A 27,435-nucleotide genomic window follows, 5' to 3' on the forward strand; every position below is an offset into this window, starting at 1 on the left:
TGGGGAGCAGGTTGAAATATGTGTCCAAAGCCTAGAAGTCATGATGATATTTAAATTTACCCCAAGGAAATGACCAAGATGTGTACAAAGATTCAACTAGAAGAGTTTTATCACTGTAGTTTGTAGACAGTGAAAAATTAAAAACATAATATCTCACAAGTGAATATAAGGATAAAGTGTATCTTATCAAGTCAGTGAAATAACATTCAACCACTGAATGTGAGGTGTGAAAGAGAATTTAATGAATATGGAATAAAGAGTTCTGTTAGTGGAACTATGAGGTATTATACATCTTGAATCATCTTCCCAAATGAAAATGTTGAAATCCGAATAAAATATAAAGTGTATATATTCAGAACACTATTACCCAAAGGGACAACAACACATTTATAGATCTCAAATGAATAAAAGCAAGACTCTAGAAAGTGAGCACCAAAGTTGGCTTTTGCCCTGAGTTCCTGCTAAAACGTGAAGCATGTATGACCTTACCCTTTGAGGGCTGCACAGGCTACAGTGGACCTATTTTAAATCTAAGGACTGCCTAAGGTAGGGGATCTATTAGCATACTCCTCCCAGGCCTGAGACTCCTATGAGCAACACCATCAATGGAAGAACAAAAGAAAAATAAGCCTTGTTATTAGACAAAGGGAAAGCAAGGAAATTTGGCTATCTTGAACTTGGGATTCATTTGAAGGGAAAGGTGTACAGAATAAAAGGCTAAGAATAGCCAAGACACTCTCAAACAGAAAAACAAGGTAGCAGAAAATTGCCGATCTAGTCATCAAGACCTATTATAAAAGCAGATGAAATTAAGACAGTGTGATATTGAAAAAAAAAAAAAAAAGACAATGTGATATTGGCGCCAGGTTAGAAAAACAGGATAGAGAGGACCAGGACAGTGCACACATGGACAGGGCTCATGAGTGGGAAAGAATGAACTAGTCAATGAAGAAAAGCTAAAACTATTGGTCATCCATATGGAAATCTGTAATTGGATCTCTAACCCTACATGAAACACAAAAAATAATTTCAGATGTATTAAGATATAAATGTAAAAGGAAAAAAAAGCTGTAATAGTCTGAAGAGACAACATAAAATAATAACTTGCTAACCTCAAAACAGGGAAAGCTTTCTTAAATAAATTATTAAAAATGCAAACCATAAAAGAAAACATTGAAATTTCAACTACACAAAAAATAGGAACTTCTGTTCATCGGGTTATATGGTATGGACAGTTAATGCAGCAGCTACATGTGTCAATATGGGTGAATCCCAAAGATGTAATCTGGAATGAAAGACAGTAATATCATTACATTTATATAATGTTTTAAGAAAAGGAAAACTAAAAACTGTTTTCTTCTGGGAGTTTTACAGTTTTGGGCCTTACATTTATTTCTTTAATCCTTCTCAAGTTAATTTTTTTTAAGTGGTTAGAATAGCGGTCTTGTTTCATTCTCTTACATGTAAATATCCAATTTTCCCAGCATTTTTAATCTTAAAATTTACTTAGAGGAAGTAGCAGAAAGATCCATCCCAAGTGCTAAAAAAAAGGTCAGTCTTACCATGGTCAGAGGTTATAAGTGATTTTGATTTTCTTCTTTTGATTTAATCTCAATTTTATGAAGCTCTTACCTATTGTTAATGATGTTTGCAGAAAGAGTGTTCGTTGTCCTTACTTCCCCCTCCCCATGACATGTAATGTGCCATATATGTTGCTATTGACAGATATTGTCATGTACTGGTTGACCCACTCAGTGCGGACTACATGAGCTGCCTTTAATCCTCAGAATCTGTAAGGATTCCTCCAGCCTAAATAAAAAATAAAACTGAAAATATTTCTGTTTTCTACCTGTCTTATCTTGACTTGCTCACTTTAGGAATTATACTATAGGTATAATGCATTCAACAACCCCAGCAGTGCTGTTAATGTCATCTGTGTCTATAGTTTGTCATTAAGCAAAAAACCATTGTAATGATCTGAGAACAAGTCAGTTTGACCCTGGTCTCATAGATATAGTCATAACGTAAATTTACTTTTGTTGCTCGCTGTCTTTTTAAACTTGCTTAGAGTCATCCTCTTCTTAGAACTGGATTAAAACATGGGAGGTCCATTGAAATTTCTGCTCCAGCTGAACTAATAGACACTTTAATTTGCAAATACACTCTCAATTCATTAATTCAAAGGGTCCACTTCAAAATACTAACAACACTTCACTTTTCATGACTGTTGGCCTAAACTCAGCCAGGGTTTACCACATGAATGAAAGGTCTCTGAGAGAGGTGTGATCTGCTACTGCTGTCTTTTCCCAGTCTAGTGGTTTCTGACTCAGCGCCACGCACCGCATCCTGGAATGAACTTCCTTGACTTGCACCATTGTCTGATGGTTTAGTGCTCTCTGGGCCTGGAAGAGATAAAAAGCAAGCCTTTCTTTCATGTGCCCTTGGTATATGGGGTTGCCAGATTTAGGGGGGAAATACAAGACACTCAGATAAATTTGAATTCCAAATAGACAATAAATACTTTTTAGTATATCTCAAATGTTGCTTATCTGAAATTCAAACACTTCATGGGACATACTGAAAAAGTATTCATTGTCTATCTGACTTTTAAATTTAATCAGAAGCCTTACATTTTATTTGGCATCTTTACATTTAGTGGGTCCACCACTCTCCTCTTGAGCTCCCTCCATATCACTCTCTAAATCCAGACACAGTCTGTCTTCAAAATAGGAAGTCTCCTTTACCTCTCAGATTCTGGCCCTGCTGTATACTGTCTGCCTGTCACTGCTGAGGTCTCTTCAGCTACGAGGATACCCTCTGGGCAAGATCCCTTTTACATGTCCCCAAGCTGATCCTAACTCAGAGTGCCCAGCCCAACCCTGGGTGTCACTGCCATCTGCCTTGCCTCTGGAGGGGTTCACATTTCCTTTTGCAGCCCCAGGAGCTAGACTTACATGTTCACCAATGTGGGGGAACATAAATTGAGCTGAACTTCTTTTCTGCTAGGATCAAGGTTAAGAGGCAGTGACTCTGTTCACAGCCTCTCCCTGGGTGGTGAGGTCAGGCAGGGAGAAGGACTTACAATGCTGTTCTGAAGCAATGATTCTCTAAAACCTCCTTCAATTTCCATGTGCTGAACCTTTTTTTTTTTAATTTTTATGTGAAGCCCAGTAATCCTATAATCAGTCATTAGGTCTTTCCCTCAACAGTTTGGCTCTTGGTAGCCAAATCACAATTTGCTTTGATATACAAAATCTTTTCTATCTTGGGACCTCAGTCAAAACTCCCAATTTAACATCAGCAAGTGTATATCCATCTCTATTCAAATGCTCAAATCATGTAACCTTCTTTCTCAACCTACAGCTGCGACTGTCCCACTGGGTGGAAAGGAGAATTCTGCACAGAGGCAGTTTCCACCTGTGACCCTGAACATGACCCTCCACACCACTGTAGCAAAGGAGCAACTTGTGTTCCGTTGCTTCACGGATACACCTGTTACTGCCCTCTGGGAACCACTGGAATCTACTGTGAACAAGGTAAGGCAAAATTTCAACTCTTGATTGTTCATAAATTAACTAAGTCCACGTCCTTTTGGAAAAGTGAAATTAAGAATATGTAATAATCCTCAACTTGCGTAAGATCTGGATTTCCTCCACATTACACACACACTGTAGGGTGAAAGGGAGTAGGCGGGATAGGGCAGTCTCATTCTATCCATCATAAATAGAGATGAACCAAAGTCATTTCTCTGTTGTGCCGCTTGTGGCCTAATAGCACAAACTCATCTTCATGGACTACCAATCAGCTAACACTGGCAGGAGAAGGAATGTGTTTCTCCACTATTATCCCCAAACTGCAAGCGAAAACTCTATGCTACATTTCATGCTTTCATCTCCTCCTATAACTTCCCTGACCACCTTCCCCTATCCCTGCCCTTATAGGCAAGATTGATGAGAGGGTTAATAAAACTCTGCCATCTTCAAATCTCCTCAATCACAGCATAATCTTCTGATAAAGCTCTAGGAACACTAGGACAAGAGAACCCCTGAGGTGAACAAGTGACCACAAACTCAAAGTCTAAATGGGGACATCATAAATGATGGGGACCATCAGTCTATGGTGAAAACTAGGAAAGTATATGTTGTTGAATATCTGAAGTTCTGCATCTTCCAAAAATCAATACCGCATATTTCATTTTGTCATATTTGGTGTAGTTCTAAATATCACAACAAAATTCAAATAAAAGATCCCCATGACATCATGCTCAGAGTTCTAAAAATTTAGTTGTGTAACAGGCCCAGTCGTGTTACTGTAAGGCTAATGGAATGGCCTGACTGAACCTGCCCAGCCAGTCAGTATCCAGATGCACAATCCAAGTGGGTCCCACTCCTACTTCAGTTTGCTACCACCTGCTGGCTACTGTCCTTTTCAGTTTAAGTATCACTAGGGATGATTGTGGGTCTTGGGACTGACTGGGACTTCAGAACAGTGTGGCAGAGAATCCAAGAAACTCATGGTTAAGGAATCTCAAGAGATTAAGCCGGAAAATAGGGGGTCATGGAGTTTTACCTGAGATTAGATTATCTACTATTACTCTCTCCCACCTCACTCTCTATCTGGAAGATAAAACCTTAGCCTCTACTTCCCCTATTTAGGAACAAAGGTTGGTATAGAAGGAGTACAGGAGCCAGCCACCAATTGTGTTGTATAGACATATAATTTGCAGGGGTTAATGTAATATCATATTCCTATGTGTGGTAAGAACAAATTTAATCTCTCTCAGATCACTTTATCATATACACTAATGCAAATATTTCTTATCCTATATTCTTTGAGATTGTATGTGTGTTTAACTCTCCTCCAAAAGTCAAAAGTGTTGATAAGTGGAAGACATTGGAGGTTTAAAATACTAGTGATTTAATGACAGAAATTTTTAATCATGTCACAAGGTGTAACTGAAATAATGAGATGGAGTTTTGTGTCTGGCTTATTATAGAAATCAGTCTTTTTCATAATGACATTAGAGACAGATCTTGATCTTTTAAAAATGGCAGTTCTTAGTTCCTGGAATATGCCACACTCCATCCTGGAATAGCAGTTTTTCTCATACTCTTTCCTCTGCCTAAAATGTTCTCATCTGCCCCTCTACAGTCAGCTAACACTTATTTATCCTTCAGGTTTCAATTTCAGACCTTACTTTTCTAGAGAAGCCTTCCTTGATTCTCTGTCATAGAAGTGAGGGCAGTGACCATGCCTATTTTTGTTTACTGTTAAATCTCTAACACCCATCATATAGTGCAGAGCAAAAAGAAAAAAAAAGATAGATAGATAGATAGATAGATAGATAGATAGATAGATAGATCTGTTATATACATTTCAACTTACTGGTTCTAAATAATAAAAACTGATTGTAATAGTTTTCAAGCAATAGTTCTTGACTGTAGTGAACAGCAAAGTACTCAAAATTTTATCAAGATAGTGTACCTCTATTACTCCCAGAAAGATAGCCATTAGAAACTGAAAGAAATGATAGAACAAGTTAACATAAGGGCTAGTAACTAACAATAGGGCAAGATAGATTTTTGAAGCTTAAAAGCTCAAATGATGAAAACCTGGGGGGGTTAACCCAGAGTTTTTTTGGGTTGTGTGTGTATATAAATAGGTTATATAGAGAAATGGCAGATTGAGATGATAGATAAAGACAGAAATAGTGATAACAATAAAGTTATTTCATAGAGAGTCTACAAAGTATGATAAAAGCTGTCAGAAAAATTGTATCATCCTTATAGAATTCTGAACAGAGTTGACTACTGATATACCCTGCTATGCTATAAAATGAGTTTGACTCATTTAAAAAAATAAGTCATAAAAATTGTACCATAAATGCAGTTTTTTTGACAGGAAAAAATATTATGTGGGGGGGGGGTGGGACCATCGATTTTAGATTCTCAATTGAAAGTCATCTTCTATAGTAATTTTTATATTAAAGTTGATTTTAAGAACTATAAACTGTATTTTTGGTGGAAATAATGAAGAGAGTTTAATCCAAATGACAGAGAAAATTTTTTTAAAAGATTTTATTTATTTATTCATGAGAGACACAGAGGGAGAGAGAGAGGCAGAGACACAGGCAGAGGGAGAAGCAGGCTCCCTGTGGGGAGCCTGATGCGGGACTCGATCCTGGGACACAGAATCATGCCCTGAGCCAAAGAGGGGTACACCAGGATCACACACTGAGCCGAAGGCAGATGTTCATCCACTGAGCCACCAAGTCATCCTGACAAAGAGAAACTTTAAGTCTAATTTTAAGTCTGTTTTTTTCATCTCCATTGACCCATTGACTTGGCAATTTTCCAAAATAGTAGCTATGGTACTAACAGTTAATTTAAAAAAATAAATAAATAAAAAATAAAGAGCAGATAGCAACCAGACCTCTGAAACCAGGCAGCAGTGCACTACTGTGTCTTGCCAATGGCTGCATTTTTCTAAATACCAGACAGCTCTTTTCCCAGTTGCATCATAACCAGTACCCCATAATTTCTACTCAGTATGGGCACCTAGAATTGGGATTCAATTCACCTTTATTGTACTTATAAACTGCTATAAAAATTATCAATGAATTCAGTACCAGCATCCTTAAACTTACAAATGCCTAAGATGTCCTCTTTTTCCTTCTTCTTTTCTATTTTCCCATTCCAAGAAACCTTAAGTCTTAGAAGGAAAATTAATTTGACTATACATGGAGCCTCTGACTTACAGCTTTCACACCTACCTAGTTTTATGACCATCTTTATTGTAAATAAGCCCCCCCACCAAGAATCAAAACTCATGCTTGTAATCTCTGAGTGACAAGAACAAGATGCAATTGATTGGCAAATCCAGTGACACTGGAGACAGGAGGAACGGTAAAAGGGTGTCACTTGCCTCAAAATACAGTCAAGCATTAGTAACCTTTGTTCTTTTCTCCTTCCCTTGGAGAACTGCTTATAGTATGGATTATTCACTAATTTAGTAAGATTGTTTACTAGTTCCAGACCAAGTGTGGGGGAATACTCCCTTAAGAAGATAGACAGCTGCCCTGCCTCATAGAATTTACATTCTAATAGGGGGAGGCAAGCAAACACCATATCCACCAATCAGTGAGGAAAAATACAGATTGAGTTAATGCCAGAAAGGAAATAAAGAGGAAGAGGAGATAAAAAGTCATTGGAAGAGTACATTTTAGTTGGGATCGTCAAGAAAGGACTCTGTAAGTAGGGATATTTGAGCTAACATCTGGTGAGAATTAGCCATGTGTGAAGGCATGTGGGATAAATACTCTAGGCAGAGGCTAAACCTAGAAACAGGGAAATAGGGACACGTGGGTGGCTCAGTCAGTTCAGGTCATTATTCTATGTCCTGGGATTGAGTCCTATAGGCTCTCTGCTTAGCAGGGAACCTGCTTCTCCTTCTCCCCCTCTCCTCATTTGTGCTCTCTCTCTCTCTCTCTCTCTCGCTCTCGCTCTCTTGCTCTCTTGCTCTCTTGCTCTCTCAAATAAATAAAATCTTTTTTAAAAAATAAAAAAAAACAACAACAGGAAAATAATATTACATATTTGAGGGAGAGAAAGGCAGCCAGTATTCCCAGAATGGGAGATAGTATTATAAGATGAATTTGGAAAGGCAAGCAGAAGTCAGATCACATAGAGTCTTGGAAAACATGGTAAAGAATTTTAATTTCATGCTAACAAAATAATAAGCCTGTGAAGACTATAAGCAGGAGTCTAAGAAGCAGAAAACTTGCATCCTGATTTTCCAGTAACTAGTGATTTTGTTTCTGCTGTATCCTTTAACTCTCTAAGCCTCGATTTCATTATCTATAAAGTGACAATCGTGTGCCACCTATTTTCCATCTGCCCCCCGTTCCTGGTACTACTCTCACCTCTCTCCCTCTGCTCTGTATTCCCAAGGCCTTCCCAAAGGATTACATCAATGGGCTCCCATGTAGTCTGCCTCCAGTTGAATTTAGCCAAAGGAAGTCACCAACAGGCCATCAGAGGACAGAAGAGTGAGACAGAGTTATTTATTTCCTTAGAAATAAACTTCCTTGCCACTAGGTCATCAAAATTTCCTTTATCCAAGGACACAGTGTCTGTCAGGAGATTCTCACCTACCCCAATTTTAGGCCTAGGAGTAGAAACAGTTCCGTATTGAGACTAACCCCAGGGCAACACCCTGTATCCTATAATTTCCCTAAACCCTGCCCACATCTTTGTAAATGGTCTTTCCATTCCCTTATTTTCAGACTACTCTATTTGAGCATATCATCTGTTCACTGCCAGGACCCTCACTGATATAATAAGTATTATTTTGTCTACCTTACAAAATTCATAGAAGGTAACATATAAAAAAGTTATTTATTAAGTATAAAGTACTGTAAAATATAGATTATTATTTTTCCTCTTGTTCTCAAGATCCAAAATTCAGACCAACATTCTTAATAAAATAATTCAGCTCTATTATGAACTAAATATACATCTTGGTACAGGGAGTTCCAGGAATGTAAAGTCATAGAACATTACCAATCATCTTCTAGTCCAACCGTATCAGTTTTAAATGAGGAGACTAATGCTCAGAGAAATTAAATAATGTACCAAAAATCTCAGAATCAAGTCTCTGGACTCTCAATCCAATTATTAGTAGTTGATTAATAATTAATTAATATTAACACAGTAGATCATCAATGAGTTCAAAAATACTCTATTTCTAGATGTTAGCAGTCCCTTATAATAGCCATTCCAGAACTAAATGTAGTATAGGAGCTAACAATATAGAGGTAACATATTTATCAACAACTATCATACTCCAGTTATCTAAGAAAACCTAATAAAAGGGCAGTATGATCATTAAAATTCAAATAACTTCAAAAGTAAAGTTGGTATTTAAATGAGTCATCAAAAGCTAGGATTGAAAAGAACCTTAAATATCACTTAATCCCAACTCTTCTACTTTGAAAGAGGTAAAAATCAAAACTCTGGATTAATGGTACTGAAAATATAAGCCTTCACACTGCCAATCCAGTGAGTGTCCCATGATACTGTATTGTTTATACTTCATAATCAATACATAAAAACTACCAGTCACATGAAATAAATGGAATCCTGTGCAGCTTGTGACATGTAAAACTGGTTAATAAGATGCCCTTGTCCCAGCATTTTAAGTAGTCTTAAGCATTTTAAAATATAAGTGTGTATCTGAGAAGAGTGGTGGGGGAAATTTTTATCCCAAGGTTACAATTTAAGTAGTGAAATTTGACTTTGTCTATCCCTTACTCTTAAGACTGAAGGGAAAAAGTGATCTTTCAAATCCCTTAAAACATTTACCTATAACTGACAGAAAGAAAAATCCCTCTAAGGACAAGAGAAGGAGAATTCCTGATTGGCATAACTTTTCTTTTAACTATGGCCTCACCCCAAACTCCTTAGGAATACCACTGAGGTATGATGCTGTGGTAAGTAAAATATTAACAGGCCACTTGAATTCAATGGCTTTTAGGATCATAGCCACCAAAAATGATTCAAAATATCTGAGCCTGGTTCAGAAGTGCAAGAATCCACAATGTTCACATTGCCTGGCTGACAACCCAGCTCAGATGTGTGTTTTTTAAACACTGAGGGAACCTAAACCAGCTTTAAAGATTAAACTGAAGATAAAGAAGGATGGTCAGCAAGCAATGGCATCTGGGTTTGACAGTTCACAGAACTATTGATCTTAACCTAAAAAGAAATAACAGTGTAGGGTAAATATTTTGCAATCCAGTTTAGTCATTAAAATATTCTATTTCTAGCAGAATTCTGGTTTACAATTATTTTGCAAAATAGGCAATATGCCCAGTTACTTTCCTTATTCACTCAAAGCTTGTTCATTTGCTCTTTTTTTTTTTCTGTTGTAGCTGTATTTCCTGTTAGAATCTATGGTTTACAACTACACATATAACCTTTACTGAATCATAAAATCTCTCCTCTCCATTTATTTTCCCCATATTATTGGTAAATTGCTTTTTTTCTTGGAATACTTTTATACCACTAAATTTTAGCTATTGCATATTGTTGACATTTAGCCAAATGAGATTCTGTAATATGTGTGTTTTTAACTTTTAGCCTGGAAAATACTGAAAATGCTTCCATTTTTCTTACATTCTTTCCATTCCTAGTGCAATTTTTGTCCACCCATTTCTCATTCCCTTAGGTACAGAAACCCACTCACATGCTGGCATTTTGAATGAAAGGCAAACGTTCAAGCTACTTAGACCATCTTGATGCCAAGGATACTTTATAGCCCACTAAGCCCTAGGCTTCATTGAAATTAATTCAAGCTAATGGAGAAGCTCAGTTCTTCAAGCTTTCCTGACACATGGGGTGCTTTCCAGCCAAGTCTTTGGTTTTTCTGATAGTAGAGAAAATAGGCCACGGCACTTATAGATGACAATTTCAGGAATCGTTACTGTTTGTCTATGTTCAGATGCTCCTTTCCAGATGTATTTAGCCATCTGGGAGTAGAGTAGGTAATTCACAAGCTTTCTTCATAGAAAAAAAACGGATCTTATTCTTTATTTCCCCTATTTTCAATCCCATCTTGACAGTTAATAAGAATGTGGTTACATGTTTACTAGATCCTCTATCTGTAGAATTTTGTAATACTTGTAAAAACTAAATAGGAACTAGCTATAATTCCTAGGAACACACATTTTAGTTCTTTAGTCTTCTTTCTGTGTTCTTTAATACAACCTGCTAAATCATAAATGAAACTCAGCGAGGAAGTGAATTATACGTAACAATTCTAAGGTTTATATGAACATTAAGCTTTCCAAGTGTCTAAAAGAATAGAAGTTGCAGGTGAATCTTAGTAGAGAGAAACAAACACAACTGCTTTTTCCCAACCTTGGACTTTAGGCAAGTAACTTAATTTTCCTGAACATTGTGTTTCTCAAGTGTGAAAAGAGAATATGTCAAAATCTCTGGGGGAAATTTTTGGCCAAAGTTTGGGGAGAGTCCATACTCTTTGTCAAGTCCTAAATTAATAATTATTCATTTTTATAAGGTAGTGAGTGAAAGGTTAAAAACTCTTGAGACAGACATCTATAAGAGGTTTTTCTTCAACAAAGTCCTTTTTATTTTCTATTCAAGATAACATTAAGTAATGAACAAAAAGCACTCACATTACATTTGCAGCTTTTACTACTGTTTCCTCCCTTGAAATGTTTCACATGTTGAAACATAAACCCTGTCCCCCACCTTAAGAAGGCAGCAAAACAATTAGTTAATTAATTAATTAATTAATTAATTAATTAATTAATTTTAAAAGTTTGCTTAGTCACTTTCTATGGACAGGACTTCGTTGCCTCCCCACCCCACCCTGAGGCAGGTTTGCCTACCTTTTAATCTGAAATGATTAACAGTGATAAGATCCAACCACAAACTTTACCTTCCAATTTGGGGAGCTAAGAGGTAGGCTCCCTCCTGTTTCCAATAATAATACTGAAAAGTGACAAACTACAAGTTTCATGATCATGAAAGATATAAAGAAATATTATTTCATTTTCTTCTTTTGATAAAATCTGTATAATTTATGTTTAAAAAATTTAAAAAGCAAACTCTCCTGTACCATGTTATTCTAGTGACCAAGGAATATCATATGACAAATGATCAAGAAAGCCCTATGGTCTGAGAGGCGGAATTGGCTAAGAGTCTCCTAATACAGCTTCATAAAGTTTATGATGAGATCTCATTGAAGTAAAAAGTCCAGGACAAAAAAAAAAAATGTCCAGGACAGTACCTGGCACCCAAGAAAAACTCCATTAGTAATTTAGCCCCTCCTACAGAGGAAGAAAAATGTATTGGATTACAGTTGTGTTAAATACAAGCCAAGTCCGCATAGACATTTTGAACATTTTCATTTTTAAAATATGGGTTAGTTTTAAATAGATTCTTAAGTCAAAATATTTTAAACCTCCTAGTGTGAAAAAAACAGTCATTTTATTATATAAAAGATGTTTAAAAATATTTCACCATTATGATCAACATAGTTGACATAAACTTTTCAAAATGACTGAACAAAGTATTTTTTTAAAAAATTCATTCTCTGTAGGAGTATGGCTGATTATTAAATGTTTAAAAAATATATTTATTAGAAGATACTCAGGCCACATGAAGAGATCAAAGCACTGTCAGACTCTCAAAGAGTCAACAATTTAATTGGACACCAGGCAAAAGTCTGTGACAATCAAATCAAAATATATAATTGAAATCACAGTTCAGGGAAAAGAGAAAGAAATATTCCAGAGGATTGACTGTTTTAATTGCTAAACAATGATGCAATATGTGCATTATATCCTGCTACTAAGGATTGAATAGGCATTAGAAAGCAATGAAACTAAAGTAGGTATCAAAAAATAGGTAAGATTTGGATAGACTCAAATGGGATGGTAAGGTAGTTTTCCTAAGAATGAGAGCCACTAGGAAAGCATACGGAGGAATCGAAGAATGCGCTTGCAAATTTGAGTAAACCTCTTCATCTGAAAAGGGAATGCCAGATAAAGTCTAAATTATTAAAATACCTCTGAGAAAGAAAGGAAGAGACAAGTGTAAGGCACAATGGATTGAAAAGTCATCAGGGGATGCTTACTGAGCTGGAGGGTGTGCCTTTCACATCAATGATGCTCAATTACATTTGTGAAGTACATGGTGATTATCCAAGGTTTATAATGTGGATGGCATATGCATATAATCAATATAGTCTCCCAGACCTTCAAATAAGCCTTTGGGACTCCTGAAACAGCCATAAATCTTCCTACACAAGTTACCTGATTCAATGGCTTGTTTTATTATTTATGGCACTCCATAAGAAAGAGCTCACAGTAAAAAAAAAAAAAAATATATATATATATATATATGTATATATATTTGAAAAGTAGTCAAGATAGTGGTAGAAATATAAAATCTGTCTTCTCACGGAAAGAAAAGAAAGAGAAAAGAGGGAAGAGAGGGGATAATTGATATGCAGAGGGACAAAAAGAAAACACCGAGCAACACAAGACAAAACTAAAGTCTAAAACATGGTATGCAACTGAATGTAAAACTAACTTTAGATTTCCTGGAATTCAAAACATAAAACACAAAGGTTGCTACTCAATTATTGCCTAATAAAAGAAAGCATACCGGTAAGTCATCACATTAAGGACAAAGAATTGTGTCCTAATATAAAACATATTGAGCAAGTTCCAATTTTTTAAAAAAATTAAACAGCAATATATATATTTGATGACAATTTTCTAGAAAATGAAGAGACAGGGGATCCCTGGTGGCTCAGTGGTTTAGCTCCTGCCTTTGGCCCCGGGCGTGATCCTGGAGACTTGGGATTGAGTCCAACATCAGGCTCCCTGCATAGAGCCTGCTTCTCCCTCTGCCTATGTCTCTGCCTCTCTCTCTCTCTCTCTCTCTCTCTCTCTCTCTCTCCCTGTGTGTGTGTGTGTGTGTGTGTCTCAAGAATAAATAGATAAAATCTTAAAAAAAAAAAAAAAAAAGAAAATGAAGAGACATTATGTATATGGGCATTTATCATACTGACACAATAAAGGCTAAGGGTATAATATAAATTTATATTTCCATATAAATAATTATGCCAAAGCTACATGAATAAAGAATTCTAATGATGTGGCATGTTTCTGGGATAATACTAATCCTTAAAAATATTATTTAACATTTTCTTTAAACCATTGCTTTTTATTTTTTAAACATTTTATCTATTTACTTGAGAGAGAGACAGAGAACAAACAGTGGGAGGGGCAGAGAGAGAAGCAGACTCCCTATTGAGCAGGAAGCCTGATGCAGGGCTCAATCCCAAGACCCCGAGATCATGACCTGAGTCAAAGGCAGAGACTTAACTGACTGAGCCACTCAGGTGCCCCTAAACCATTGCTTTTAAATGTAAATTATATCAGCAAAGTTTTTGATAGTCAAGGCAAAGCAAAAAATTAAAAATTAAGATCCGTGTAAAGAGTCTAGGTATCCTGGTTATTAATTGAATTATATGTTATTACATGCTTTATTTCATTTACATGCTTTATTTTTCAGATTTAAGTGACAAAGCTGGTGATTTCATGTGAAAATTAAAGTTTAGCTAGGCATCAATTCAAACCCCCAAATTCTCCAAAAAACAGGGAGTAGAACACCTTGTCCTAGAAGATTTTGATAGCAAGAATCACCAGATGTCGCTAAGTATCATAAAACAATCTTGTGATTTTTATAGAATACTTAATTTCTAAGCAACACTCCATCTTAATGGGCCTCCAAAGATCATTTAGAACCAAATCGCCATTCAAATAACTAAATGAGTTAAACAATTAAATAGTGTTATTCAGCATTATCCATATGGGTGCTAAAGAAAGTCTGCCTAAAGGAATGATTTTACTTTTTTAGTAATTGATACTTAACCATTCCTTCTGTTAGCAATTAGCCAACAGGTTCAATTGCTCATTAACACCACTCCCATAAGACTCTAGTAATGATCCAGCAAAGAGAAAGGATGTTTAGTCTCCATTTTTGCTATAATAACAAGGTGTATAATTAACCTAAAATTTGTCCAGTTGCTTAAGTTGAGATGGACAGGTAAATACTTAAGATTTCACATAGTTAAGGATGGAAAAAAAGTTACCTCTATCCATTAGATTATAACAAGTTAAGAAGCTACACTGAAGTCATATGCACTTACCCATAGACCTAAGAGGTAAATAATAGATTAATAAATACTATAAAAAGTCTTAAATTATTTTTATTTTGTTGTCTTTACTAACTGAATAGAACATAGCTATGGTACAGTAGAAAAACTGTGGCTAAAATCAAAATATTTTGCATTAAACATAATGAAATTGAAAGTATAATATGGAGAGCCCTGAATCTATTTGCTGAGAACACAGCAGATGTAAATCAGTGAGGAACATCTGTTTTAACTTCATAGGCTTATAGAATACGGAGATTGAGAACTATCTATTTACTAGGTAAACTATGCTCTGAGAGCATCATGCTAAAGTGTCCTGGGAATTAATGTATCTTAGAAATCTTGAGGTCACCACTAAGAACAGAAACATTTTGTAGTAAAATAACCTTCAATGGGACTTATTCAAATTAAAGTGATTAGAGGTATGTTTTTAAAAAGGAGGCGGCACCTATAAGGCTTAGTCAGTGAAGATTCTGCCTTTGGCTCAGGTCATGATCTGAAGGTCCTAGGATTTAGGCCCATGTCAGGCTCCCTGCTCAGTGGGGAGTCTGCTTCTCCCTCTCCTTCTGCTTCTGCCCCTCTCCCTGCTTGTGCACTCTCTCTCTCTCTCTTTCTCTCTCTCTCTCTCAAATAAATAAAAATTTAAAAAATAAAGCAAATTTTTAAAAATGAAGTTGCTACATCCAAGATAGAGAGGTGATAAAATTTTTAATAAATGAGGGGAGTTTTGCAGAGCTTTAGGTTTTAAAGGAAGTTTATGCATTAAAAGCAGAGACGTAGGTTAATAAGATGGCAGAATAGGAAGTTACAAACTCTCCCTCTCACAACAGACACCAAGTAAACAACAACAAATGGACCATCATGCCTCTTTGAGAATTCTAGAGGCCAGTTGAGAAGCTACAGTATCCAGGCCATAATTGTGGAGAGACTGGTAGGGCTGGAAAACTATAATTTTGCATCCAAGTAAAGACGTACTCAGGCTAGAATCATCAGGGGATATTAAATCTAGGGGGTAGTTTTGATGAATAGCAGATATACATGGTCTTACACTATCTCCCCACACTACATATGAATTGCAAGAAAAAATAAAGCCACAATTATACAATGGAATATTATATGGTAGAAAAAAATCAGTCAACACCTTGACCAAGGTGATCAAAGTTAACTTCACCAATGAGGGACAGATAGATATCATGTGCCTCCATATGTGATATACCCTGAGAAAAATCCATTATCATCTATGAATTATTTCAGCCAAGAATGCATAACCTGAATCTAATTATTAAGTAATCAGTCAGACCCAAAATGATTCATTTCAAAAAAACAGAGAGAGTACCTGCATGACCAGTCAGTTGAGTATCTGACTCTTGGTTTCAGCTCAGGTCATGATCTCAGGGTCATGGGATCGAGCCCCATGTCAGGCTCCCTGCTCAGGGGGAGATTCTCTCCCTCTCCCTTTGCCCCTCTCCCCATGCGAGTGCTCTTTCTCTTTCTCTGTCTTTCTCTCACTCTCTCTCTTAAATAAATAAATAAGTCTTTTAAAAAAAATAAGAGGAGGAAAATATTCAAAAATGTCAAGGTCATAGGGAGAAGTAAAAATGGTGGAATAGTAGAGAGACCCTGGGCTTTCCTTGTCCCTCAAACATAGCTAGATCAACATCAAATCATTCTGAACAACTAGGAAAAATAATCTGAGGATTAAGAAAACAATCTGCACAATTGGACAGAGAACATTGAAGATGCAGGGTTTGGAGATGTGAATTGGGGGAGAGGAAAGCTACAGTGCCATGCAGGGGAAGAAGCACTTTTCATGGAGAGGAATCAGGAAGAGAGGGAGAGAGTGGGACAGCAGTGTGTAAGGTTTGTGCAGGACTCCATGGTGTCGGGATTCCCTGGATCACACTGGGAGAGAACATTCCCCTAAATGGAGCACATTTGGAAGAGGTATATTGCCTCTCCATGGCACTATTGAGTGGCCATTCAACAGCAGTGGAAAGAGGTGCACATAAGAGAGCTTATAAATGGTTACAGCTTTTCACTATAGACTCTTGGAACCTACACAGGTGATGACTACTTTTCTGGGACAGAACAATGAGGCTGTCCTCTGGGGTTGAAGAACAGGCCCATACCTTGCTGGGTCCTTTAAGATTTGGAGTTTTGAATCTCAGCCACTGGCCAGAGAAAACACTGGAGAACTATATTGCCGGGTATGCTAAAGGCCCAGTCACAGACAGGTTGAGGGCAGGGATCTGAAAAAAAGCCTGGAACACAGGAGGGGAGATTTGTTCACTTTTCCATGAAGGCCTCTTGAATAGTGGTGGCCACAGGTTCCCCTTCCCAGGGACAAGAGGTGGGGTGATGCCATCCTCCACCCACCACTCCCTCCCCGCCCCTATCCCAGCACACCAGCATGGTTGGACTTCAGAGAGAAACAAAGCACCTCCAGTGGAGGCTGGAGTCACACCAAACTCCACCCCCCTGACTCCCAGCTGGGTCATCTTTACTAGTGTAGGTGTGACTGTGAAGCAGTGAAGCAACCTCTCCCTCAGAAGACCAACAGAAGCCCCGATCTGTACCAAGTCTACTGATACTGTAGTGCTCCAAAGTGTCAGCTTCAGTTCTGGTGAAACTAGGACCAGGCTTTCCTTTTTTTTTTTAATTTTTTTCTGTGTGTGTGTGTGTGTGTGTGTGTGTGTGTGTGTATGTATGTGTGTGTGTGTGTTTCCCCCTTTGGAATCAGGCTGATAGTTTGCTTGCTTGCTTATTGCTTTTCCTTTCTTCTTGGATCAGGTTTTTTGGTTATGGGGGTGTTGTCTTTTGGGGGACTTAAAATCAGCTTTATCTTAAGCATACCTAGTTAAAGGTCCAAACACTTATCACTGTGAGCCAGAAGGAACTCTGCAGAGGACTGACTTGTGGGAAAGAGCAGCCAAAACACAACAGCATGGTGCACACGCATACACCAGGAACACTTCCTGAAGCACGAGGTCCTGGATAGTGTTATGACTCCTACTTAATATTGTATTATTCTCAAGAACAGGAAACATAACAAGCTTTCATAACACTCAAAAGACAGAAACCTAGACATAATGACAAGATGGAGGAATTCTCCCCAAAAGAAAGATTAAGAAGAAATCACATCCAGGTATTTGCTTAAATAGATATAAACAATATATCTGAACAAGAATTTAGAGCAGTCATAAGAATACTAGCTGGGGTGCAAAAAAGCATAGAAGACACGAGAGAAACCCTGGCTACAGAGATAAAAGACCTAAAAACGACTCAGGCTGAAATAACAAGTGCTATAGCTGAGATGCAAAACTGACTGGATGGAATTACAACAAGGATGGAAGAAGCAGAGCAATGAATAGGTAATATCGAAAATAAAATGGGAAATAATAAAGCTAAAAAGAAGGAAAGAAAACTATTAGGTCATGAATATAGACTTAGGGAACTCAGCGATTACACAAAGTACAATAATATCTGTTTACCATAGGAATCCCAGAAGAAGAGCAGGTAAGGGGATAGAAGATGTATTTGAATAAAATATAGCTGAGAACCTCTCTAATCTGGTGAAGGAAACAGGCATTTAAGTACAGGAAGCACAGAGAACTCCCCTCAAAATAAACAAAAACAGATCAGCACCAAGACATATCATAGTGAAATTTGCAAAATACAAAGATAAAAAAAGAATTCTGAAAGCAGCTAGGGACAAAAGGTCCTTAACCTAACAAGGGTAGACACATAAGGTTGGCAGCAGAGCTGTCCACAGAAACTTGACTGGTCAGAAGAAAGTGGCATGATATACTCAATGTGCTAAATGGAAATAATATGCAACTAAGAATACTTTATCCAGCAAGGCTGTCATTCAGAATGGAAGGAGAGATAAAGAGTTTACAAAACAAGCAAAAACTAAGTTTATGAACACTAAACCAGCTCTGCAAGAAAAATTAAAGGGGACCCTTTGAGAGCGAGAGACCAAAAGCAACAAAGACTATGAAAGGAACAGAGACAATCTACAGGAACAACAATTTTATAGGTAATACAGTGGCACTAAATTCGTATCTATCAATAATTACTCTGGACTAAATGCTCCAATCAAAAGACACAGGGTATCAGAATGGATTAAAAAACAAGACCCTGTTTACAAGAGACTCATTTTAGAACCATAGACACCTCCAGATTGAAAGTGAAGGGGTGGAAAACCATCTATCATGCTAATGGACATCAAAAGAAAACTTGAGTAGCCATACTTATATCAGACAAACTAGATTTTAAACCAAAGACTGTAATAAGAGATTTTTAAAACGGGCACCATATCATAATAAAGGATCTATCCAAGAAGATCCAACAATTGTAAATATTTACACCCTCAACTTGGGAGCAGCCAAATATAAAAATCCATTAATAACAAACTTTTAAAGAACTCATTGATAATAATACCATAGTAGTAGGGGACTTTAACACACCACTCACAGCATGGACAGATAATCTAAGCAGGATATCAACAAGGCAACAATGGCTTTGAATAACACATTGGATCAAATGTACTTAACATTTGAGAATTTGAGTATCAAATTGATTGAGTATCAAATGTAAAATATTGAGTATTTTATCCTAAAGCAGCAGAATATACATTTTTTTTGAGTGAACATGAAACATTCTCCAGAACTGATCACATACTGAGTTACAAATCACCTCAACCAGTACAAAAAAACTGAGATCATACCATGCATGTTTTCAGACCACAACCCTTGAAGTCAATCACAAGAAAAAATTTGGAAAGACCACAAACACATGGAAGTTAAAGAAGATCCTACTAAAGAATGAATGGGTTAACCAGAAAATTAAAGAAGAAATTTAAAAATACATGGAAAAAAATGAAAATGGAAACATGACAGTTCAGAACCTTTTAGATGCAGCAAAGGTGGTCAAAAGAGGGAAGTATATAGCTATACAGGCCTTCTTAAGAAGCAAGAAAAGTCTCAAATACATGACTTAACCTTACACCTAAAGGAGCTGGGAAAAGAACAGCAAATAAAGCCTAAGACCAGCCCAAGAAGGGAAATTAATTAAGATTAAAGCAGAAATAAATGATATACAAATAAAAAAATAGAACAGATCAATGAAACTAACAGCTGGTTCTTTGACAGAATTAACAAAATTGATAAACCCTTAGCCAGACTTATCAAAAAGAGAAAGGATCCAAATAAATAAAATCACAAATGAAAGAAGAGAGATCACATCTAACACCTTATAAGAAGATGTAGAAAATTTGAACAGACCCATAACTAGCAAAGAAATTGAATCAAACAATAATAAAAAAAACTGCTGTCAAACGAGAGTCCAGTCCCCAATGGCTTCCCATGGAATTCTATCAAACTTTGATTCTATCAAATTCTGAAAACTTCCAAATTCTTCTACAAGGCCAACATTACCTTGATTCCAAAACCAGACAAAGACCCCACTAAAAAGAATTGCAAACCAATATCCCTGATGAATATGAATGCAAAAATTCTCCACAAGATACTAGCTTTATTTATTCCTGGGCTGCAGGAGTGGTTCAATACTTGCAATCTACATGATACACCACATTAATAAAAGAAAGGATAAAAAAACCATATGATCTCCCAACTGTTGCTTAAGAAGCATTTGACAAAATACAGCATCCTTATTTGCAAAAAGACCCTCAAGAAAGTAGGGATAGAAGGAGCATACATCAACATCATAGAGGCTATAAATGAAAGACCCACAGATCATCATCCTCAATGGGAAAAAACTGTGAGCTTTTCCCCTAAGGTCAAGAACATAACAGGGATGTCCATTCTCACCACCATTGTTCAACACAGTACTGGAAGTCCTAGCCTCAGCAATCAGACAACAAAAAGAATAAAAGGTATCCAAATTGGCAAGGAAAAAGTCAAACACACTCTTTGCAGATGACATAATACTCTATGCAGAAAACCCAAAAGACCTCACCAAAAAAATTGCTAGAACTGACACAGGAATTCAGCAAAGTCTCAGGATATAAAATTAACGTATAGAAAATCTGTTGCATTTCTATACATCATTAATGAAGCCGCAGAAAGAGAAATCAATGAATCTATCCCATTTACAATTACACCAAGAACTGTAAGATACCTAGGAATAAACCTAACCAAAGAGGTAAAAGATCTGCATGCTGAAAACTATAGAACACTTATGAAAGAAATTGAAGGTCACACAAAGAAATAAATGCTCATGGATTGGTAGTGCAAATAAAAACGTTTATACTACCAAAAGCAATCTATACATTCAATGCAATCCTGATCAAAATAACACCAGCATTTTTCACAGAACTAGAACAAACAATCCTAAAATTTGTATGGATCCAGAAAAGATGCTGAATAGCCAAAGCCGTGTTGAAAAAGAAAACCAAAGCTGGAGGCATCACAATTCTGGACTTCAAGCTGTATTACAAGGCTATAATCATCAAAACAGTATGGTGCTGGCACAAAAACAGACAAATAGATCAAAGCAACAGAACAGAGAACCCAGAAATGGACCCACAACTATATGGTCAACTAATCTTTGACAAAGCAGGAAAGATATTCAATGGAAAAAAGCCTCTTCAACAGTGTTGGGACAACTGGACAGCAACATGCAGAACAAAACGGGGTCACCTTCTTACACTATATACAAAAATAAATTCAAAATGGATGAAAGACCAGAATGTAAGACAGGAAAGCATCAAAATCCTAAGGAGAAAATAGGCAGTAACTTCTTTGACCTTGGCCATAGCAATTTCTTATCAGACACATCTCCAAAGGCAAGGGAAACAAAGCAAAAATGAACTCAGACATCAAAGAGAACAAAATCCTGCCATTTGCAACAATGTGGATAGAAACTAGAGGGTATTGTGCTAAGCAAAATAAGTCAGTCAGAGAAAGTTACATATTTGATTTTACTCATATGTGAAATTTAAGAAACAAAACAGACGAACGTATGGAAAGGGAAGGAAAAAATAAAATAAGATAAAAACAGAGAGGGAGGCAAACCATAAGAGACTCTTAACTATAGAGAAAAAAGTGAGTGTTGCTGGAGGGGAGGGTATTGGGGATGGGCGAAATGGGTGATGGGCATTAAGGAGGGCACTCGGGATAAGCACTGGGCGTTTTATGTAAGTGAGAAATCACTAAATTCTACACTTGAAACCAATACTGTACTCTATGTTAGCTAACTTGAATTTAAATCTCAAAAAATGTCAAGGTCATAAAGACAATGAAAGGCTGTGGAATGTTCTAGGTTAAAAGACCTTTAAAGAGACATGATAGGGTGCTTGGGTGGCTCAGTCAGTTAGGTGTCTGACTTTGGCTGAGGTCATGATCTCAGGGTCCTGGGATTGAGCCCCAAGTTGGGCTTCCTGCTCAGCAGGGAGTCTGCTTGTCCCTTTTCCTCTGCCCCTCCCCATGCCAATGCTCTCTCTCTTTCTCAAAAAAATAAATAAATAAATAAAATCTTAAAAAAAATAAAAATGAAAACTCAGTGCAACATCTCAGTTTAGATGTAATTTCACACTCCAGGGGAAAATATTGTAAAGGATGTTTAGTCAACTAAAAATACTGGAATATGAATGTGAGACAAAAATATAGTATTAGCATTACATTTAGTAATAACTGTACTGTGGTTTTATATAAAGAGAATATCTATAAGTTGTTAGGTGCAAAGAACCATGATGTATGGAACTTATCTTCAAATGGTTCAGAAAAAAAATATATAAATAGCTAGATAGAGCTCAGTAAAGGGGTTTAAGACTAGCAAGACAAATATGGGTACAATACTCTTTGGAGTAATTTTATTTTTTCAATTTTTTATAAATTAAAAATTACTTCCAAACAAGAGGATAAAAATAATTCATTTTTAAAAGAATATGCAATAATTTGATTAAACTGGTAATTCTAGATTGGCTTAATATTGTTTTAATTTTGTACATTCTTTTCTTCCTCTGGGAGTCAATATTTTAAAATTATTTAAAGATTATTTGCAGAGAATCTGTGAGCATAAATGTGTTTATTAGCAAAGTATTGAGTTAGAGGTTATTTGAATCACTCTGCAATGAGATTTGACTTTTCTGATTGTCTGCTTCTACTAAGGCCTCAAGGCAGAAAACAAAAAACTTCACATATACCCACTAATCTAAAAAGAGTTTATGGACAATGAGATACCACTATACACCTACTGGAAAAGCTAAAACTTAAAAAATAGAGATAATATCAAATGCTGGTGGTGAGAATGTAGAGAAATTAGATGTAAACTTGTACAGCCAGTCTAGAAAATAGCTTGGTAGTTTCTTTAAAACTAAAATATGGCTCGTTTTAGAAATCTAGGGATTCCCTAAATTAGATGGTGCATCATTGCAATCCAAGGATTCTTACTTCTCTAGCCCATTCTACTTTCTTTTTTACCAACTTGCGCTAGCCTGGTGCCAATCAATGACACAGTTGTTAAACAGTGGTAAATATTAATATTACTAATTTCTCAGAGAATCCTATTTATAATTAACAAGGTCATAAAAGTGATGGCCATGATTGAAGTGTGTATAATTTGGAAAATCACTTGAATCATTAGCTATTATTCCTCTCAAAAAACTATCCCTTCTGTAACTGCTCCTTACACTGACCATCCCTGAAGCTGTTGGCCAGAACCCAGTAGATTATTTATCCAAGAAGAAGGGTGTTGGTGTTTCCTTCTTAATTAACCTGGTAAGATGACTCGCTGTTGGAAAAACTTAGTAGTGTCACTGAAAAATCTAGACTTTTCCCAAATTCATGAAGATTCCTATAGCTCTTAGCTATAGGAACATAAAGAACACAGCACTTCCTGATACACATTCTTGTTAAAAACATATGAAACATTTACAAATATTATCTATGCTCTAGGCCATAAGACAAGCCTCAATAAATACCAGGAGAATGATATTATATAAACATTTACAGATTTTTGCAAAGCTATAATTCAGAGGAAAAACAAGCTAATCACCCCTATCAGTAATAGGTAGCACTAGATCTTATGATGATCAGTTTAATCTTCAGCTTTGAGAGTTTTGGTTTGGTTTGGTTTTTTAGTTGCTGTATCTGAGCTTATTTTTGAGATGCTTAAAAAATCATTTTGTTCAAAAAACACAAAGGTAGTTTAAGTGTTGAAAGTGCTTATTAAAAGGGGTGTATAATAAAAACAGTAAGGAAAATAATTTTTAATAATTACTTTTAAATAATTCTAAATTTATAGAAAAGTTGCTGTAATAAAAAGCATCCCTATATCTCCTTCTCCCATACTCTCCCCAACTGTATCATTTCATTTTCTTCACTGTCACACACACACACACCATTTGTCATTATTAGTCTTTTTCTGAACCACTTAAGAGCAATCTAAAGATGTGATGCCCCATCATTCTTAAACATCCTTGTGGTTATTTTCCCCAAACGAAAGGCTATTCTCTTATATAATCAGCACACAAACCTCCAGATAAGGAAATTAATATTGGTACAACACTACCATCCAACTCACAGACCAGATTCGGATGTCTTCAACTGCCCCAACATTTGTTTATTCATTTAGAACCAGGATGCCCTCCAGGGATGTATGTTGCATTTGGTTGTCCTGTCTCTTCAGATTCCTTCAGTCTGGAACAGTTTCTCTATTTTACCTGTTTTCCATATCCTTGACAGTATTCTGTAGGATGACCTTCCACTCAGATCCATCTGATGTTTCTGCATGGCCAGGCTCAAATCACTTAATCTTTGCAGAACTACAGAAATACCACAAATCTTTGCATAAAATGATTCTGTGCACATGAAGAATACACAATGTAGACCCATCTCACCACTGATAATTAACTTTGAAGCAAAGAGCCAGTTTGTTTCCTGCTTTAGAAGACAGAAATAATGTCTTCCTTCAGAGCAAGAGCAGGCATGCTCCCTGTCCATTAAAAAAGACTTAGACCTCTAAACTCAAGATTTCCTCTCTAAGCAACACACAGTAATCACTTGGTCCTCTCACATTTTTGTAAGAGAATAGGGGTTCCTGAAACTGACAATTTATAGTAACTCTTGTTACTTGCTATGAGTAATAAACTGTACTTTGTCTCTGACCCAGGTATTTCATGTTTTCTGTAATTATCTATGAAATGTGGCAGTCTCTTATTACCTTACCAGTAGGTAAAATCTCAAATACATCACAATTCTTGACAACGTGATCTGGCCTCATAATCTCTCTGACCTCTCTTAAAACTCTCCACTTTTTTTATTGCCCCTCCAGTCACACTGCCCTTCTTCCTGGACCTTGTTCATGGAAAGAACCCTCCCACCTCATGGGCCTTGCATTCACCTTTGTGGATGGTCATTTATTCACTTCTGTGGGGTCTTAATTCAAATATCATTTTCCTTGACTCTACATGCACACACCCAGATATTTCTCTTTAGGACATATCAACATCTAACATATCATACCACTACACACCATTTTAGGCTAAAATCCAAAACACTGACAACACCAAATGCTGACCAGGGTATAGAGCAGCAGGAACTCTTTTTCATTGCTGATGGGAATGTGAAATGGTATAGCCACTTTGGAAGAGAATTGGACATTTGGAAAGATGTTTAGGACATCTTGCTTCTTAATTGCCAAAACTAGGAAGCAACCAGGATATCTTTCAGTAGATAAATCAGTCAATTAGCCGTGGTACATCCATCCAATGGTCTATTAATTGAGCTATGAGGAAATGAGACATGAATACATGGAGGAACCTTAAAATGCATTTTACTAACTGAAGAAAAGCCAAACTAAAAGGGCTACATGCTATATGATTCCAACTATATGACATACTGGAAAAGGCAAAACTATGAAGACAGTAAAAATATTGGTAATTACCAAGGTTTGGGGAGGAAAAAGGAAGGACAAATGGGTGAGGCACAGAGGACTTTTAGGAGAGTAAAACTATTCTGTATGATACTGCAATGGTAGATACGTGTCCTTATACATTTGTCACAATACATAGAATGTACAGTGAAAATTACCCTTAATGTAAGCCATGGACTTTGGATAATGATATGTCAATATAGGTTCATCAATTGTACACGGTACAACTCCGTAGCAGAATGTTGATAGTGAAAAGGTCATATATATATTTATATAAATATGGAGTTAGGGGCAGGGAAGTATATGGAAACAACTGTACTTTCTGCTCAGTTTTCCTGTAAATCTAAAACTTCTCTAAGGACTTTTTTTTTAAGATTTTATTTATTTATTCATGAGAGACCCGGAGAGAGAGGGGCAGAGACAGAGGCAGAGGGAGAAGCAGGCTCCCCATAGGGAGCCCAGGATCAGGACCTGAGCCAAAGGCAGATGCTTAACCACTGAGCAACCTAGGCCCCCTAAAGATAATTTATTTTTTAAAATACTGTGTGTTTAGAAGAAGCAATAGGCAAAATATGCTAACATCAGAGTCTCATTAAGATAGATTATTGAGTGAAAAAAGTAAGTACCTTACTTTTTAAAAGATTTATTTATTTGAGAGAGAATTAAAACACAAGTTCAAGCAGGGGGAAGGGCAGAAGGAGAGGGAGAAAAAGAATCTGTCTCCTCACTGAGCATTGGAGCTTGATGAAAAGGGCTTGATCTCATGACCCTGTGATCATGACTTGAGCCAAAACCAAGAGTCAGACATTTAACTGACTGAGCCATCCACGTGTCCCAAAAGTAAATGCATTATGCATAGTTTGTATATAATATGGTTTCTTTTATGTGAAATAAACCAAGTACTAGATATACACACACATCAAGTATATGTGCATCAGAAAGTAAAGTCTGGCTACATGTTCAATAAAGTGCTAACAATGGTTAGAGGAGACAGAACAATGGAATTTCATTGTTTTACTTTACTTTCTTCCATACTGTTTAAATGTCTTATAATGAATACCATAGTTCAATGAATTTAGCAAGGAGCAACTCTTGGAAGATAAGGTAAATCCGTAAATGATAAAATTATTTAACTTTACTGGTATTTATGAGCAATACTAGTTTTTTTTTTAACTCATGTTTTTGTTTTGTTAGCTTTATCTATAAGTGATCCATCTTTCAGAAGCCATGAATTATCCTGGATGTCTTTTGCTTCCTTCCGTATTCGAAAAAACACACATATTCAATTGCAGTTTCAGCCACTTTCCGAAGATGGCATCTTATTTTATGTTGCACAACACTTAAAAGCACAATCAGGTAAAGTTGGTAGCATGTTTGGCGGGGGGGGAATCCTAATGAATTCCCAATAGTCTATTAAGTAATGTATAATGAAGTATTTTTATTTTTTTAAGTCACCTAGCCTATAAAATATGTAAATGTTTGATACTTGTATGTTGTTATCAAAGTGTATGTTAATGAACTGACTCTCTAAGTATAAATTTTAATAAAATAGCAAGAGTTGTGTTAAAATTAAAATTAGCAAAATCCAAATATAGTACATTATCAACTGTATAACAATCCCATCAGAAAAGATGTTGAAGCTGAGCATAATAGTCCTATGTCAAAAGGAACAAAATATGTATATAAAACATAAAGGAAGGCATGATTGATATATTTCCGTAAATCTGTCCACATTTATAGCTCCAAAAATTTTAAGTTATTTGGTTATCTAAATACTAAACCTAG

The 27,435-nt window shown here is 36.3% G+C and overlaps 1 protein-coding gene across 1 annotated transcript in view; it reads left to right on the forward strand.

Annotated features, from left to right (window-relative positions):
• The window catches only part of EYS (eyes shut homolog), a 1,534,343-nt gene that overhangs the window by 1,501,061 nt on the left and 5,847 nt on the right, over positions 1-27,435 (forward strand). Inside the window, exons 38-39 of the mRNA XM_041742712.1 lie at positions 3,364-3,536; positions 26,845-27,006. Of these exons, the coding sequence (XP_041598646.1) occupies positions 3,364-3,536; positions 26,845-27,006 (335 nt within the window). The remainder of the gene's footprint in view (positions 1-3,363; positions 3,537-26,844; positions 27,007-27,435) is intronic.

The sequence above is a fragment of the Vulpes lagopus genome, chromosome 1, assembly GCF_018345385.1.
Source record: "Vulpes lagopus strain Blue_001 chromosome 1, ASM1834538v1, whole genome shotgun sequence".
NCBI lineage: Eukaryota > Metazoa > Chordata > Mammalia > Carnivora > Canidae > Vulpes > Vulpes lagopus.